General features: G+C 32.0%; 2 protein-coding genes and 1 non-coding gene across 9 annotated transcripts; 2 read left to right on the forward strand and 1 right to left on the reverse strand.

Annotated features, from left to right (window-relative positions):
- Positions 1–210: 210 nt before the first annotated feature.
- Positions 211–373, forward strand: LOC112517514. Its single transcript, XR_003069709.1, has one exon. It is a non-coding gene; the product is annotated as a U1 spliceosomal RNA (small nuclear RNA).
- A 4465-nt stretch (positions 374–4838) lies between these two features.
- Positions 4839–12727, forward strand: LOC112517461 (O-acyltransferase WSD1-like). Its single transcript, XM_025124900.1, has 6 exons — positions 4839–5567; positions 11716–11788; positions 11873–11940; positions 12014–12226; positions 12308–12445; positions 12516–12727. The coding sequence occupies exons 1-6, from the start codon at positions 4839–4841 to the stop codon at positions 12696–12698; spliced, it is 1404 nt and encodes a 467-aa protein (XP_024980668.1). The 3' UTR covers positions 12699–12727.
- Positions 12688–16418, reverse strand: LOC112517459 (filament-like plant protein 7). Of its 7 annotated transcripts, XM_025124893.1 has the most exons (7): positions 16220–16418; positions 15884–16065; positions 15679–15785; positions 15255–15396; positions 13788–15141; positions 13652–13727; positions 12689–13285 (listed from the first exon to the last, which is right to left on the reverse strand). In XM_025124893.1, exons 3-7 carry the CDS (start codon positions 15775–15777, stop codon positions 12914–12916), a joined length of 2043 nt encoding a protein of 680 aa, XP_024980661.1. In that variant the 5' UTR covers positions 15778–15785; positions 15884–16065; positions 16220–16418; the 3' UTR covers positions 12689–12913. The 7 variants fall into 7 exon arrangements, with proteins under 7 accessions (XP_024980662.1, XP_024980666.1, XP_024980661.1 ...); XM_025124894.1 differs by lacking the exon at positions 15884–16065 and having other exon boundaries at positions 12688–13276; positions 16220–16413; XM_025124892.1 differs by lacking the exon at positions 15884–16065 and having other exon boundaries at positions 16220–16412.
- Between the last annotated feature and the right edge of the window lie 1376 nt (positions 16419–17794).

A 17794-nucleotide genomic window follows, 5' to 3' on the forward strand; every position in this document is an offset into this window, starting at 1 on the left:
TTTTATAATATTATGTATTAATTTTAATATATAGTTTGTATTTATTTAGTTTAAATTATAATTTGTATATAATTTTAATATATAATTTGTATTTATTTAGCTTCTGAAAGTGAATGAATAAGTGTAATTTTTGATCTCACATCAGTAATGAGTGAAGAATTGAAAGGTGGAGAGATGGGTTTAAAAGGAGAAGGTGGGGGAAGGGAGAAGGTACTTACCTGGACCGCTGGACGGGGTCAATGGGTGGTCAAGATGACCCATGGCCTAGGTTGGCGACCTCCATTGCACTTTGGAGGGGCTCCAGTCTAAGGTCGGCCCAAGAGGTCGAACCTAAGTTATAATTTAGGCATGTTCGTTTATGTTCGAGTTCGAGCTTGATTCGAGTTCTAGTTCGAGCTCGAGTTCGAGCTTGATTCGAGCTCGAGTTCGAATTTGATTCGAGTTCGAGTTCGAGCTTGAATCGAGTTCGAGTTGAGCTTCGATTTTGACTACTCGCGAGTTTTCGAGTCGAGTTCGAGCTTCGAGATTAGGTTTCGAGTTCGAGTCGAGTATAATGATACTCGAGTACCAATCAATATTGACCATTCATTGACCATTACTTTTTATGACAACCTTAGAATATATACGATCAACGAAGATAACATGATAAAGAAAGTTAGAAAGTTATACTGAGAAACGTAAAAAAAATCTGAATATTTGATATTTTTAATCTCGTATCTGTTTATTAATTGTATTTTAGAAGAGAATTGATCCGGTACATCTCAGTACATTTCATTAGAAGATTAATCCAAGAGTATAGAACTCTTCTTACCATGACTTCCCTTTTAACCAGAACCCTAACGCTATATAGCATTTCCATTCATTAAATAAGAAAACATCATTAAACGAACACATAAATGTTTGAGTTTATATATATAAGAATTATTAATTATATAGTTGAGGATTAAGCTCCTTTTAAGCCAACCATTTAACATGTTGTTTACGTCTAAATTGTCTTTTACATAATGCTCTTTAAACGTAACGGTTTGGACTGGCTGAACAGTTTGCTGGTTATAAACCTTTTTATGCAAACAAATTAATGTCGTTGTTCTAACGATACCCAATAACTCGACCTTTCTAAAAGTCAAAGGTCATCAAACGTAGTCAAAGATGAATATTATAATTAATTATTTAAAAATAATAATAATTTTTTCCACAATCGATATATAATAATAACCTACCAAATGCAACTAACAGATTTGTTTGAACTAGGGTGGGATTCGAACACTAGACCTCCTAGGAAGCCAAGTGCCCTTGCCACCACTAGACCAACTAATGATTTTCACTTAATACAACTCATGATCAACAAAGACAGACCTCCTTAACAAAATGGAATATATTTCTTAATTCCATGTACAACAAATTTTCACATCTCAATAGCAAAATTGATGTACAAAGGAAATAACATCTTCTGGTTGTGATTTGTTTGTTTATTCATAAGTAATTATTTAATTATATAACAAAGTGTTTTTATTTTGTGAAGTAACATTATAAAAAATGGTTGCTGTTATTATAATTTTTGCAATTGTTCCAAGCAAAAAGTTAATTAAAATAACAAAGATTATATAGTATTCAACAAAAACTAACCTATACAAATAGAACAACAGAAAAACACAAGAGAATGATGCACTTAACAAGTAAACCAAACAAGCAGAAGGCAAGTAATTAAAATAATTGTCCCCTTCAATCACTCATCTTACTTGCCGATGTCAAATATGGAATTTTTTTTTCTTTAATTAAAATGGTGAAAACTTATAGGCAGGATTGCAAGCAAGTTGATGCGATTTAAGTTTTGTTACAGCAATGCTAGGCATGGTAGGAGAACAATTATACCTTATTTAAACTTCAGCATTCCATGTGCAGCATTGGAGCCACTCCACTTTTCAAAAAGGTACTTATTCTCTATGCATGAAATAGTTTTATCATATGCTTTATAACATATGCATTCATTGTGTAGCAGGCACATAACACTTCTTCCAAAGACATACTTCCATGAACAATTTAACAATACCTTTTCCTAGCTGTCTTTGAGAATCATAACACTTTCTTTTTTGAAAAGGTTTCTTGTTACAATAATGTATTTGTTTGTCATCATTATAACAAATAAACTTCAGTATTGATTTGGGTCCATAAGATTCATTTATTTCGTTGTTATTGATTGGTACTACAAGTTTTTTACGAGACGGAGGAAATAGTTTTTTGGCTTATGAAAATTGCAACAATTGATTTRAGAWGTARKGGACGTCTACCCAAATGCTTACCCGGTAAGCGCTTACCAATAGGAGTTAACCCTATAATTTATTTGGACGCGTAAAATTTTAGTACATCAAAACATATCAAATCCAACAATTTACTGGGTAAGCGCTTATCTGGGTAAGAGTCACCATCCTCACTTACCGGGTAAGACTCTYCATTATTCTCATCGCTCTTATCCGGTAAGATTCTTCACCCTTCTCATGTTCGTCCAGGAAATTTATGCRTTAAACACTTACCAAGTAAGTGTTTAATAAACAGCCCCGTAGTCTAATAAGAATGCTTTACTATTAGCCAATGTTTGAAATACCCTTCAATGATAACARAATGAATCTTATGGATTTAATTCAATACCGATCAATAATTTTTAACAATGACGATGCTAAATAAATGGTAAGTTAGAAAGTTTGTCAGATTCGACATGTTACAAACAAAGGAGACATCTACATAKAGGAAATATAAAAATACAGGCCAAAAGGATGCTTGATACTCCTGTTCCAAAAAGAAAATTAAACATATTCACTCTCTTGTGGTCTTCCACAGCCTTGATACACATCCATCCAACAATCTGAAGACCCCACTATACTTATGCTTCTTGTTTGCCCAATATTCTCATATATAAACTAAACTCCCCACATATGTCATCATGAAAGGAGGCATACCATTGCATTAATGTTAGCAAGGCTTAACAAATGATGAGGATTGCATTAGGTATCTGAATCTAGGGGGTTAACATTTTCAGAACATGGTTTCAATAAATGAGAGCTATGTTGTAACAACCCATTTATGGGCTTAGATATTCTTATGATAAGGAACCGTAGGTGCGTTAATGAATAAATGCTTAATCGATAAGTTTCGAGATTTAACGAAACTTTCTCGTAAGTACATTTTAGGATTTCTAAAGTGTTGGTAAAGGTTGAATCTGAGAAATTAAACTATAATGTCAAACCAAACTCAATCCAGGATTACTTTAAAAGATACAAGCACACAGTGGCACAAGAAAATACTATATGTTGGAGGGTTATAATGTGCAGGCATCTAAAGTCGTACCTTTGGGCTATTGGCTTTCCAGGTRAGCTGCAATCGCCTAAATCGTCCGAGTTACTCTTAGTCAGTGGAGAAACCTGCATARAAGCAATACAATTTAGACCAGCTATACCAACCAAAAAGATTTACTGCTTTATGCTCAATGGCTTGTTATTGATTTCAGCTTGTGGACTGTGGTTCCAATTCTGAATATGCAAATCTTGGTTTGTAGTTAGTTCTTTATATGGGTTTCTTTCATATGTGGTTGTGATTCATCAAGCTTGTAAACGTCAAGCTTTCACTTTTACATGTATTTTTTATACAATCATTTCATCAATATAATATACTTGTTTGTTTGCATAATATTTAAATAATTACATATTTACATTAAGCTCACCTCAACTAAATTACTGGCTTCGTCTGTGCATACATGCATATGTGTGTGTATGCATGTAGACTCTAACTCTACATTCACACAGTTGAATTCACTAAATGAGGTGGAGTCCTCCAACTATGGGACCTTGGCAAATGATATATAGAAGGAGACATACAATTTAACATATATTGCCCCTCTTCTTTTCCTTGTTCCTACATCTTTTTTTCTCCTTCCTCAAACAAAATATCTTTAAGAAGTATGCAAAGTTTCATTATTCATTTAAAAATCTGTTCAATAATATCCAAGATTCTGTTTTTTTCTTTCTTTACTCTGTCTGCTTCTCTTCCAGTTTGCAGCTTCCTATTTTAGCCATGTTTCAGTCTCCGACGTCTTTGTTTTATCTATGTTTCAGCTCAATGCTTCAGCCTTTGACATTGTTTCTTATGTACAGTTTTAACCTTTTAAGGTTGGACAGATGATTCTTCTAGTAACTTAATCAATCTAAAGTGCATTACTATGGTTAAATGTCAAAGAAATTAAAAAGTACAACATACACATAACCAAAATCCAATTAAAGACATTTAAGAACAACACCTAACATGCAACCATCTTCTGAACACACAACGCTATATAGCATTTCCATTCATTAAATAAGAAAACATCATTTAACGAACACATAAATGTTTGAGTTTATATATATAAGAATTATTAATTATATAGTTGAGGATTAAGCTCCTTTTAAGCCAACCATTTAATATGTTGTTTACGCCTAATTTGTCTTTTACATAATGCTCTTTAAACGTAACGATTTGGACTGGCTGAACAGTTTGCTGGTTATAAACCTTTTTATGTAAACAAATTAATGTCGTTGGTCTAACGATACCCAATAACTCGACCTTTTTAAAAGTCAAAGGTCATCAAACGTAGTCAAAGATGAATATTATAATTAATTTATTTAAAAATAATAATAATTTTTTCCACAATCGATATATAATGATAACCTACCAAATGCAACTAACAGATTTGTTTGAATTTTCCCATGTGTAAAAGGGACACAATGAAAGCCTCTAAAATCGTATTTAAATGTCTGGAGTTCTGAACAATTGGTACGATTCCACTGCCTCTGCGGCTCTGCATCAACGCCATGGTTATAGAGAAAGACGAACCACTAACACCGGCCGGTCGCTTGTTCGTACAGCCGGCAACGGATCAAATCATCAACTGCGTTCTTGGACTGGATCGTCCGGTTGGAATCGAAGTCGCACGATCGGTAATCTCTGATTCTCTCCTTATCAAGCACCCTAGATTCACCAGCCTTTTGGTCAAGGATAATCACGGTCGTGAGCGCTGGAAAAAAGTCGAGCTTGAAATCGACCGCCACATCATCTGTCTCCCTGACGCACTCGGTGATCACGATGACGAGACGATAGTCAATGACTACATCGCCGACCTGACAGTCTCGTGTCCGTTGAGCACAGATAAGCCACTTTGGGAGATACACATCTTACCGCCACACAAGTGTGTCGTGATCCGTCTCCATCACGCTCTCGGTGACGGAGTTTCTCTTCTGTCGTTAATGTTGACTATGTGTAGAAAAGTCGGCGACGGCGATAAGATGCCGACGATCAAACCACTGTCTACTTCTAGAAGCAACCATAGGGAGAGTGGGGTAGAAAGATTCTGGAAGTTGTTGAAAATGATGTGGTTTACTTTGATTTATATGTTGGAGTTTTTCATGAGGAGCCTGTGGGTCCGGGATAGGGAGACGGCGGTGAGAGGCGGAGCAGGCGTGGAGCTCTGGCCGAGGAAACTGGCGACTGCCAAGTTTAGCCTTGATGATATGAAAACGGTTAAGAGCTCTGGCATTAACACTGTAAGTTTCAATTTTCGTTATCTTTTTAGTTAATTCTGTTATTTTAACCATTCATTACATTAGGGGATGTTTAACCAAATAGCAATCAACACTATAATAATTTTAGATACTTAAGATTTTAGTACATCAAAGTATATCGAATGCAATAATTTACTAGGTAAGCGTTTATCTGGATAAGAGTCGTCATTCTCACTTATCAGGTAAGACTCTTCATCATTCTCATCGTTTTTACCAGGTAAGATTCTTGGCCTTTCTCATATTCATTCGATTAGAAAAATTTTATGTTAAGCACTTATCAAATAAGTTTTTAGTAAATGACCTCTTAATTGGTTCTGATATATATGACACAAATCCGTTAAAAATCCATAAAAATCAGTTTTTGTATGTTGTTTTATAGATGTAACTGCATATGTAAAGTCAAACTTGATATTAGAAGGTTCATATATAATATATATATATATATATATATATAAAATATGTTATAATAAACAAATACACATCAATATCAATATCCATAGGGGTTGATATCCCCACCCCTCCTCCTCCTCACATCTTTCTCTCACTCACACCTCACATACTCACCCCTCCTTCACATGCTCACCGAATTTTTTTAAATTTTAATTTTAAATTTACATTTTATATTTCTATAATTAATTAATTAATTCACTTTATATCTTTTTTTTTAATTTTTTATTTTATATCTTTATCAAATTAACATACATAATTATATATCAATTAAAACATATTTAAAAAATACATTTTTATTTTAACAAGTTACATCATTATAATCATCTCGTTAATACCTTCGAAATGAGTCCAATATTGAATAATTTTTTACTTAATTATATATATATATATATATATATATATATATTATACAAAAATATTATTAATATTTACACTTTATACTTTTATAGGTATTTATTTAATTTATAGTACATAATTTATTTTTTTCAATTTTCGTTTTACACCATTATCACATTGAAAAACATAATTTTATATTAACTAAAATTAGATTTAACAACGAAATTAACCTCTCAGGAAGCATTCTCATACCATTTATTCATCTTGTTCATCTTATGTACTTATTTTTTAATATACTTTTTATTTTAACAAATTAGACCATTATAATTGTCTCGTCAATCTCTTCGAAATGAACCCACTAATAAACATTATTTGATTTAATTATATTATTATAATCGTATTTTCAATACATTTGAAATGAACACAATATTGAATATTTTTGGATTTAATTATATTATTATCTATCATATATATAACTGAAAAAATATTTTTAATACTTACACTATATATTTTTGTAGTTAATTATTTAATTTTTTAGTATATCCCTAACTTTTTATTTTTCATTTTCATTTTACGTTCTTATCACATTAACATATATAATTATATATTAAATAAAATATGTTAACAAAATACGTTTTTATTCTAACAAGTTACATTATTATAATCGTCTTGTGAATACCTTCAAACGAGCTCAGCATTGAATATTTTTGGTTAATCATATTATTGAATACCATAACTACATAAATTATTTTTAATACTTACATTTTATACCTTTACATTTATTTATTTAATTTGCTTCATATACATTACTTTTTTTCATTTTTCGTTGCATACCCTCGTCACATTAACATACATAATTGTATATTAACTAAAATCCGTTAAAAATGTTTTTTTTTATTTTAATAAGTTACATCATCGTAATCGTCTCATCAATACCTTCAAAATGAACCCAATATTGAACATCGCTTTATTTAATTAAGAAAATGTAATTATATAAATTTCATAAAGGTATAAAATAAAAATAAATAAGTAAATAAATATAATAAATTTTTATAAAGATATAAAGTATAAATATTGAAAAAAATCATATACAAATATATAATTTAAAAAATACATATTTTTAATACTTTATTAATTAATAATAACATATAGTTAATTAATATATCTAATTATAGTATAGATAAAAAAAGTAAAGGATATAATAGAAAAGTATTTAAAAAATTGAAGGGTTAAAACTAAAAATATTAAAGGTTAAAATTGAAAAACAAAATAAATAAATTTTAATATATCATATAGGTGGGGGTATAGAAAAAATGAGAGAAAAAAAAAAGGTGGGCTAAATGCACCCCTATACATTGTTTAATGCATTCCTATACATGAATTTTTTCCTCACACACATCAACATCAATACATGTTTCTTACATTCTCAATGCTTGAATGACCTGATTCTGACATCAAAGGGGGTGCCATTAACACTCCCCAAAAAAAAAAAGAAGGGGATGGGGATAAAAAACCCCTATTCATATGTCGTTTAAAGTTTGCATTCTGAGTTTAATAAACTCGCTTTTCTATGGCTCTACTTGATATATATAATTATTAAAACCTAGACTCATCATTGTCTAATTTTTAATTTTACTCTTCAAATAAATAAATATTACTGTTAATGTATATTACTTAAAATTTAATATTATAAGTAAATTGTGTGTAAGTATAATGTACTATAGTTTATTATTTGAATTTGTGTAATTAACTGCAGTTAAACATAATCAAATACAGAATATTCTCATTTTAGATATAAAAAATCTAAAATATAATTAGAATAATCATTGAGTTCTAAATGCATCTCCAACAGATTCTTTAAAATTTCTTTAAAATAGAGAATTAAAAGTCAAAATCTTTAAAAAAATATTACATTCATCTTCAATAGATTCTCCATTTGTAGAATCCAATATTAATTAATCTATTAAAATATTTCATTAATCTATTAAAATATTTTTTATCTATCTAAATATTTATTTTCAAAGTTTTCTATTGGTATTCTCACTTGATAATAATTGTTAGGGTGATCTCCGTATTTGGAGAAAAAACTCGTCTCTCTCCTACTTTCTCCATTTTGGAGATAGTTTTGGGAAAGCTGTTTTAACAAAATATAGACTCAAAATCATCATTTTCCCCATTTTGAAGATTCTATTTTAGTAAAATATAGACTCAAAATTCTCATTTTTCCAATTTGGAGAAGCTATTGGATATGCTCTAACAGAATACTTGATTATTATCTTTGTAAATATTATATTATTAAATCAAAAATAAATTTACTTCGCTAATAAATCTAAATTAAACTATAATAAAAAAATTAAATTACAGATTAAAAAAATTAATAATTAATTAATATTAACATCCATATTTTTTTCCTTTAAATTTATATTTTATTTAAAAATAAAAAGTATTATCGTCTTTCCAAAACACATAAAATTGCATCATAATATCATCAAATATAAGAAAATAAAACAAAACATTAAAATCAAGATATATCTCATTACATTACATGAACACTTTTCTAATATATAATAATAAAACATACCTTAATAACTAAAACTTGTATCAGTTACATAAAACTTGAGATACATTTCTATAGTATTAAGAACCCACTTTTGTTTTTTTAATCATCATATTACTTTCAGCTTATTAAATTAAAAATCTTAATAAAACTTAGGAGATGTTTGTGATTGCTTATAAAAATAACTTATTGACTTATTTTAATATGACATCGGTAATAAGCATTTTTGAGTGTTTGGATAAACAATTTATACCGGTGTCAAACCGGTAATAAAAAGTTTTTGAAGAAGTTAAACATTTCTAACTTATAATAAGTTGAGAAATACTTTTGTAAAAAAGCATGAGTTGTTTCAAATAAGCAATCCCAAATACCCTTAATAGTGGTATAATTAATTTTAAAAAAAAAACTAAAATTGGACATTAATAAGTGTTTGCACGGTCAATATTGTCTCTTATTATTCAATATGAATCAACCTACCAAATTTGGACGCCTTTACGATCATAATTTGTTGAACACAATAAATGTCATAATTTAATTTTTATAATGCAAATAGTTGAAGTAGATTTGGTCATCAATTATTGATTTTCATAATGCAAATAATAATACCATACTTTTGCTATTTTTATTTTATTTTCTTATTTTAGAAATCTATCATTTCCAATATTACTATAATAAACTTTTATATTCATTATGATTCTAATAGTTTGCAGCTCTACTTTTTGTGGAAAAAAAATCATGAAAGATGTATTGTCACATTCCAGTAATAAATCTATGTGTTGAAGCAGATGTTCATATCTGAGGACCATAAGATTATGTGTCGTCTATTTATAAATTTGACCAGATGTTTTAAAGAATACGTAGGGTTTGCATTTAATTAATATAAGTGTTTAGGTGTTGGCTTTAAATGGAAGGGGACTTCATTTAAGCCATTAGAGCGTTTCCAACGTTTTTTGTTACCCTCGAATAAAGGCATTTACGAATGAACACCTAATTGGAATTGATTATACTACGTGAGTTTAAAATTTGAATTTGTGAAAACGATGTCGGGACAATCTAGTTCGTCTCGTTTGATGGTTTATTGGCTTCGTGTTGACCATGAATTCACTATTGATCGATGCTTAATCATCATAAAGTTAAAACAAACCCTAGTCTTAAAACGAATTAAGATCGAAGAATTACATACCTTTTTTTTTTTTTTTATCCTTATTAAGTGTTGCCACTTTAAGCTCTTGGACTCGTATTTTCCCCACTTAACCATTTAAGTTCGACATTTACCTACGTTAGAAATAGACCCTGAAACTGTGGTGTTATAGTTATAACAGAAAAAATTAGGAAAAGCTCAAAATACACCCAACAAACTATCACATTTTAATTGATAAAGTCCCTAAGGGTGCGTTTGGTACACTGGACAAGACATGACAGAATAAATCAGAGATCTTGTTCCAAGTTTGCCAAGACTTTTATGTGAAACAAACATGAACAAAGTGGAACAAAGTGGAACAAAGTGGAGCAGACTTGTTCCACCCCTACCCCATAAAACAGGGTGGAACAAGGTGGAGCAGATATATATTTTATCAATATAACTTCAAAATAAAACTTAATTATCTTCTAAACATCAAATATGTCTCATTTTTACATTTTTTAAGTTTTTAAATTTTATTTTATGTTTTTTAAACTTTCATTTTACGATTCTCAAAATATTATTTTTATACGGTATCTATATTTTTATTAATTTATGTAATTTATTATATATTAATAATAATAAAATGTAGAAAAGAAGTAAAATAAAGACCGGAAAGTAGATAAACTTTTTATTTTTATGTTTTTGGTTATTTTACTAGTTCTATCTTACCAAATGTTGAACAACTATTCTCTTTTGTCATGTTTTGTTCTCTCTTATCAAGTCTAGACACCAAATACACCCTAAACTATTTTTTTTGAAGAATAAACCCTTAAACTTTATGAGATCGGACAAATAAATCCTTAAACTTACTAAAATTGAGAAAAACTCATCGAACTTTCATATTTTGAACAATTAGATCCCTAAAAAAATTTTGAACGAATAAATCCTTGCATTTATAAACGAAAGAAATTTAGCCTCTCTTTTTCCATGTATGAACAAATCAATAGAAAAGTACAACAAACAAATAAAACAAAAAGTACGCCATTTCTATTAACCATTGTTTATTTTTCAGATTCAAATGACAATCGCAAGTGTTTGTTATGATCTTATAAGTATACCTTAGTATTGATTTAGATACATAGATTGAAAAATAATAGATTGCTTTCGTTTTATAAGTCAAAATATTTACTCGTTAAAAAAAATGTTTTTGGTTTTTCTAGGTTTTAGTAAGTTTAAGGATTTATTTGTTTTAATAAATTAATTACCCAAAACATGATAGTCTGTTGGGTTTTTGGAGACTTTGGAGCCATTTACCAAACATTTACTCGGGTAAGTGCTTACACAAAATTCAACACTATCACCTACTTACCGAGCAAGATCTTTTGTCCACCAAAAGAGTATCTTATTCAACAATTTACCCGGTAAGTACTAACTATGATAAAAGTCGTCACCCTCACTTACCGGATAAGATTTTTGGTGATTGCCATATGCATCCGGTAAGTAATATGATTTGGTAAACAGACACCCAAAACAAAATTTGCGATCTTAGTTCTTTGACATGCGTAAAAATGATCAAGTGCCATTTGCATACTTGAGATTATCTAACAGGATCAAGTCCTATTTACAATTCTGATCAGCCCTTTTTCTCGTGTACTGAATTGCAGACGATTAATGACGTCCTTTTTGCTGTAATATCATCTGGACTATCAAGATATCTGGAAATCCATTCGCGGAAACGTAAATAAACGCTTCATTTCTCTATTCATCGATCCCTTCAAATATATGTTTCATAACTAAGTTATAACTTACCATCTCTTGTAGCTCCTCAACAAGGAACTCAAATGACTGGTGCAGCCATTGTTAATCTAAGACCATCACAAGGAATCCAGGTTATTTAATTACACTTGCACTTTCTCTACATGTCCAACGCAAACTTAACAAACTTACTGGATATGGGAGCAGGAAATCACAGAATTAATGAAGAAAAAATCTGGATCAAGGTGGGGAAACAAATTTGGTATGATGCTCTTACCAATTTACTACCATACAAATGGCTCCGATCCTCTTGAGTATTTAAAGAGAGCCAAGAAGATGATCGATAGGAAGAAGCTGTCTTTAGAGCCTTTTCTATCATACAAAATCGGCTACTTTGTGATGAAATGTTTTGGAGCAAAGGTGAAACTCTTTTGTTATATATATATATATGTGTGTGTGTGTGTGTGTGGGGCTGCGCTAACCAACGATTTTGGTTTCCAGTTTGCAAGCTTGCTTAATTACAGGATCATATGCAACACTAGTTTCACGATTTCAAATGTGGTTGGCCCGCAAGAAGAGGTCATGATTGCAGGCATACCGGTTACCTACATCAGAACCACGTCTTCGAGCTTAGCACATGTAAGAATTTCTAAAATTCGGTATATGAGTGAATTCATAATGAATGGTGGTGGTGTGTTTGTGCATGCAGGCAATTACTATGCATATGATGAGTTATGCAGGAAAGGCTGAAATGCAAATCCTTGTGGCTAAAGATCTCATTCCTCAACCAGAAAAATTAGCTAAATGTTTTGAAGATGCACTACTTGAAATGAAGCAAGCTGCATTGAAAATAGGAGAAAAGCCCCCTAAATTCCCACAAAATTCTGGGTAAAAATGAAGATCTCAATATCAGGTAGAAATTATCGTTTTGATTTGCTGATGTTTGTACAAGATCACAGGTTTGAATCTCATTTTGTACAAATGCTAATAGTTTTTTTATAAAAAGACATGAGCAGAAGCTATCAATCTCTATGGCAAAACTTGGAATCAAGACTATCATTTAGAAACAACAATCCAAGATGCACAAAATTATTCACAACACTAACCTCAAATCCCATCTTTGTTTCTTATTAAATCTGCACGATTTGTAGCAAATGTAAGCAGCTTCTTCTTGTTGCCTCCCCTCTTCCTTCTATACAGAAGCTTCCTCAGCAACTCGATACCTTTACGGCGCTGCTTACTTGGTACAACAGACAAAGCCCGAGGTATGACATTTTTAACTCCATATGAGGTATTGCAAGTGTTGTGACGTGGGATGGTTGGTTCTTTTGTTTCTTTAGTGGTTATGATTTCTTTGATCATGGAGGAGTTTAGAAGATCCTCCGTGTCAATGCCATCATCTGCAGCCATACGATCACGCAAAGAAGTATGCTGGCTCGATTTTTTGTTATTAGTCATCTCCGCTGTAATCTGCAATCCCTGCAAATTCATCTTGATTAAGCATCTCTTAGCATGAATTTGTTTACAGCTTCAAAGTGCTATGTGGGTTGATCTGTGCACTTGTATAGTTGTCCACCTTGTGATACCCTCATCTTTAGGTTGTATTTTCTAGCAAAATTTCGGCATAACCTATTCGTAAAGTCATAGAGCTTTGCCATTTTTATAACCTGTATATAATGATTCCAAAAAGATTATATATACAAAAGCCACATATCTGAGCTAATCTATATATATACGACTGATTTAAAAGATGAGGGTGTCACAAGTTGGTATTATTATGAGAAGGATGGTTTCCAGGTGCAACTCTAATTACGGTTGATTACAGCATGATAAAATAATACTTACAGTCTGAAGCGACTTCCCTTCTTGCTCAAAATCTTCTGATACCACATCCTTATGGGAAACACTGTGCATAACATATCTAAAAATCAGGCAAATTTTCGAATTCCTACAGGCATTAGAATAGGGGGAAAAGAGGTACCTGGCTAGTTGGAGTTGTAGCTCGAGACATGCTGCTTCCAGTCCTTCAAAGTGATGACTTCTATCCTCCAATTCCATTTCTAGAAAAGATACCTTCCGAAGAGCTTCTTTTATTTGAAGCTTGGCAGCAAAAAGTTGATGATCAAGATCAACATTAATTAATTTCAGATTTTCAAAGTGATCCTCGGTCATCCTCTTCGATTCTTTCAGGCGTTTAAGTTCAGTTTTCAGATCGACAATTCTGTTTTCTGATTCCAAAAGCTTTGCCTCCAGATCTTTGTGCACATCGTTCACCTCATCCAACTTGTTGATCGGTCCTCGTCTCTGTTCTATCAAGCTTGCATGATATCTATGTTGAAAAGCTATTCTGATGTCTTCCAACACTTCATCAAAGCTTCTTTTTGAATCATGGGTATGCTCCAAAGTCTCTAACAGAACATGCTGAAGCCAATCGTAGTCTTTCTCAGATGAATTGAAGGCGTCATCTAGTGATTGTGGAACTAGTTTCTTTCCCGCCATATCAAGATTATCTTTGTCTGAAGAATGTGCATCAACAGAAACTAATTCTTCTTTCTCCTTCTCATTTAGGTTCACACCCGAATTTCTAATCATTTCATGTTGCATTGCTATACCAATATTCTGTTCACCACACCTCTTCCGAGTAAGTTCTGCTTTCAAAAGGCGGATTTCCTTCTCTCTCTTAGATTCACTTTCTTTGAGAATCTTGTTCTCTTCTTCCACCTCACATAATCGCTTTATCATCACACTCTTTCTTTTATCGACGGCTTTAGGATGGTTGCTCGGCTTCGTCTTTGCATGCCCCGGGATCCGCCTCCTCACTAACAATCGCAGCTTCTGGCGTTCAGCTTCTAGCTTTGCCACATTCTTTGCACTTTCTTGATGTTGCCTCTTTGCCACGTCAGCACGACGGTTTCTCATCTTGAGCTCTCTCTCAAGAACACGATACTCATATTTCAAAACGTCGTTTCCTCTTTCAGTGAAATCCAGTCTCGAAATTAGTGCATTGAACTCTGCAGTTGCTTCAGACATTTGATTATTTACATCTTCTATTATTTCCTCTTTCTTAACAAGGGCTTTAGTAAGCCGGGCATTCTCAACTGTTAGATTTGCAAGTTTTTTCCTTGCTTCTGTGTATTTCGACTCTAATCTCTTATGTTCCCTCTCAATATTTACCCTTCGATCATGCTCTACTTTTGAAGAACTCAACTGCTGCCTGCAATTCTTTAATGCAGCATTTAAGCGAACCAACCTCTCGTTTGCAGCCACTTTCTGCTGTAACATACCTTCTAGTTCTCGTTTCCATTTAACCACTTCTGCTTCCGCCTTTTCCCTGCCTAAAAATAATTAAAAAAAAATCCCATAAAAACCCATCTAAAATGAGACCTAAAAAGCAAGAATACTAGTAGAAACACTAGTAATAATACAAATCAAGTACAATTGAAGTCACCTGTGTTGGCTTTTTGTGCTGTTTTCACATGTTCCGCCATTAGTTTATCTTTAACATTACACTCGCACAGAAGACAAGCTACCTGTTCATGGAGGTTTTTTACTGTTTCCTCTAAAGCTGCTTTTTTTTCGTAGGGAAACTTCTGTGTGACACAAGTAAAACAAGCTCAGCAGACCAACTTCTAAAGGTGTGATGGCAAGGAAACACAAGGAATCTAATGTGCAAAAAAAGACCCTTAAAAGTCTAAATGGAATCTAATCTTTAGATGAGGAATTACTAGAAACCATATTTCCTATTTGGTCCATTTCAGACGAGCAAATGAAGATGATACTGTCAAGAAATAGACTATTGATCATGAACCTAAAATTTCCAACATCACCACTACCATTTCACCCATCATGAAGACAAGATATTCTCAATCTACCTCTTCTTCATTTCCTTTTACAGAAATTTCAGCTTCATCATTCATAGGAATCGATTTCTCCAATGATTTTTTCATCCGAATCCATGTTTTTTGGTCCATCTTTTGCTCTGATCAACAAAAATAAATATAAATTAAGTACCAATTATCTCAAGAATCCGTTGATCATTAAGTGATATAGTTGTAGTTGCACATGTTCCAGCTACACCTTTCAACTATTGAAGTCCACTTTGCAAAAGAAATTTGAAACCAAAATGGTTGAAACTTGTTCCACCATGTATCAAAGATTATGCAGTAAAATCTTGATGATGTATATTGATGGGCAGCATCTAATCTACGTAAGGATAATGTGTGAATTTATGGGAATGCTTGCAGCCACAGGTTGTGATTCTAGAAAGCAGAGCAAGCAAAGGTTATTTCTGTCTCAAATAGTATCAGCCATGAGAATGAAACACATAAATGGCAACAAAGGAGAAAACCCATGAAACACAAACCAAAAGTAGGAAGTTAAACCAGCAAAAAAAGGATGAAATTAGAAGCTTACCTACAGGAACCCAGCAGGGTTAGAGTTAGAGGTTGGTTGAGGAATTTTATCAAACAGGTTGTAGGGAAAAGGATTGGAAGGCAGTGGGTGGATTTATGAGTAGGGGATAGGGATGGTAGGAATGGAGCGGTGGCGAGGGAGGAGACAATAAGAAGAATTGCAGCAGCAGCAACATGTCAGTTACGATTATGGAGAGGGTACAGAACCGACTCAAGAGCATCAAATGTCTTGGTGTCCTGTGCCACTACAATATAAATAAAATGGTTTTGAGAGCTTTATTTGTTTGGTAGATCCATTATGAATCAGTCGAATTTTGTATTATGTGTAATATGTTTATTTGATTTAAGTTTAAACAAAATAGAAAAATTTATAAATAGTGGTATAATGTCTCGGCTTAACTGAAACAGTAAAAAGTTAATCGAAAATTGAACCAATAAGTTATCTTTATTTGGTTAACTAAACAATTTAAACCGAAAACGAATTACTCGAAACCGTTTGGTTTGGATGAATTACTCAATATCAAAAGTTATTTTACACCCCAAGTGCGTATCCAACCAAAAACGTTTCTGGATCCACCACTTTCATTGTATCATCATTGGTTCCATAGGTTCCAGGAGGCAGTTATCGGTGTATTTCGTCACTTTTGAGATCAACAAAGTAGAGTTCATATTTTGGGAACAATACAGGGGAGGAGACGTTGCAGAGGGGAGGCAAAGTCGATGACGATGGCAAAGAGCGGAGGTGAATGGCAAACAAGAGGCCTAGGGTAAATATCGTGACCCATTTCAAGTCGTCATGAAAAATTACCGTATAGAGATTAACTTAATATAAATTATAAATATCATAAAACATTCATCAAGGTCATTTGAGATTTTGATTTACTGTCAATTTCAGGTCCCATAAAATTAGTCGAGATGTACATAAGCTGGCATGAAACCTATTTACATTTTAAAATTTGTTGATGGATAAACAACTTAAATTTTTTAAAATTGGCTTTATAAAACCAAGCATATTTGAGATATTTTTCATCATAAAAGAAAATTCAATTATAGAAATTGAAGTATAAAATAGTATTTTATATTTATTTGATAAAAATAAATATTTTCGTAAAATAAAAGAAATTGAAATGTAAAGAAAGCCAAGACAAAATTTGTTTGTAATTCTTTTTATTTCCTAAATCTTTTGTCAGAGGTTGTTTACTAAATGTTTATCCGGTAAGTACTTACCGGGTAATTTTTCTCACCGGATGAACATGACAAGGGCCAAAAATCTTACCCGGTAAGAGCGATGATAAAAATAGAGAGTCTTACCCGGTAAGTGAGGGTGATGATGCTTACCAGGTAAATTGTTGCATAGGATACGTTTTAATGTTCTACAATCTTACCCAATAAAATAAAGAGAAGGGGTGCTCTCCTATCTTTTGATTAGGCTCGAGTAGACGGTCTTCTTGGTGAGTGAATCAATTATAGTGTTGACTCATAACGTTAATCACTTACCAGGTAAGCATTTAGGTAAACGGCCCCTTAGTGTATTTTAATTAGCAAAAAGGCGAAATAACTTTACTTAAAAATAAAA

Source organism: Cynara cardunculus (assembly GCF_001531365.2).
Source record: "Cynara cardunculus var. scolymus isolate 2C chromosome LG 8, CcrdV1, whole genome shotgun sequence".
NCBI classification, from domain to species: domain Eukaryota; kingdom Viridiplantae; phylum Streptophyta; class Magnoliopsida; order Asterales; family Asteraceae; genus Cynara; species Cynara cardunculus.

Coding starts and splice junctions, on each gene's coding strand:
- LOC112517461 (XM_025124900.1), top strand. CDS start 4,839: ATGGTTATAGAGAAAGACGAACCACTAACACCGGCCGGTCGCTTGTTC. Junction 5,568..11,715: donor AGAGCTCTGGCATTAACACT/GTAAGTTTCAAT, acceptor ACTGAATTGCAG/ACGATTAATGACGTCCTTTT. Junction 12,227..12,307: donor TGAAATGTTTTGGAGCAAAG/GTGAAACTCTTT, acceptor TTTGGTTTCCAG/TTTGCAAGCTTGCTTAATTA.
- LOC112517459 (XM_025124893.1), bottom strand. CDS start 15,777: ATGGACCAAAAAACATGGATTCGGATGAAAAAATCATTGGAGAAATCG. Junction 15,397..15,678: donor TAAAAGGAAATGAAGAAGAG/GTAGATTGAGAA, acceptor TGTGTCACACAG/AAGTTTCCCTACGAAAAAAA. Junction 13,286..13,651: donor AAGGGAAGTCGCTTCAGACT/GTAAGTATTATT, acceptor ATGAATTTGCAG/GGATTGCAGATTACAGCGGA.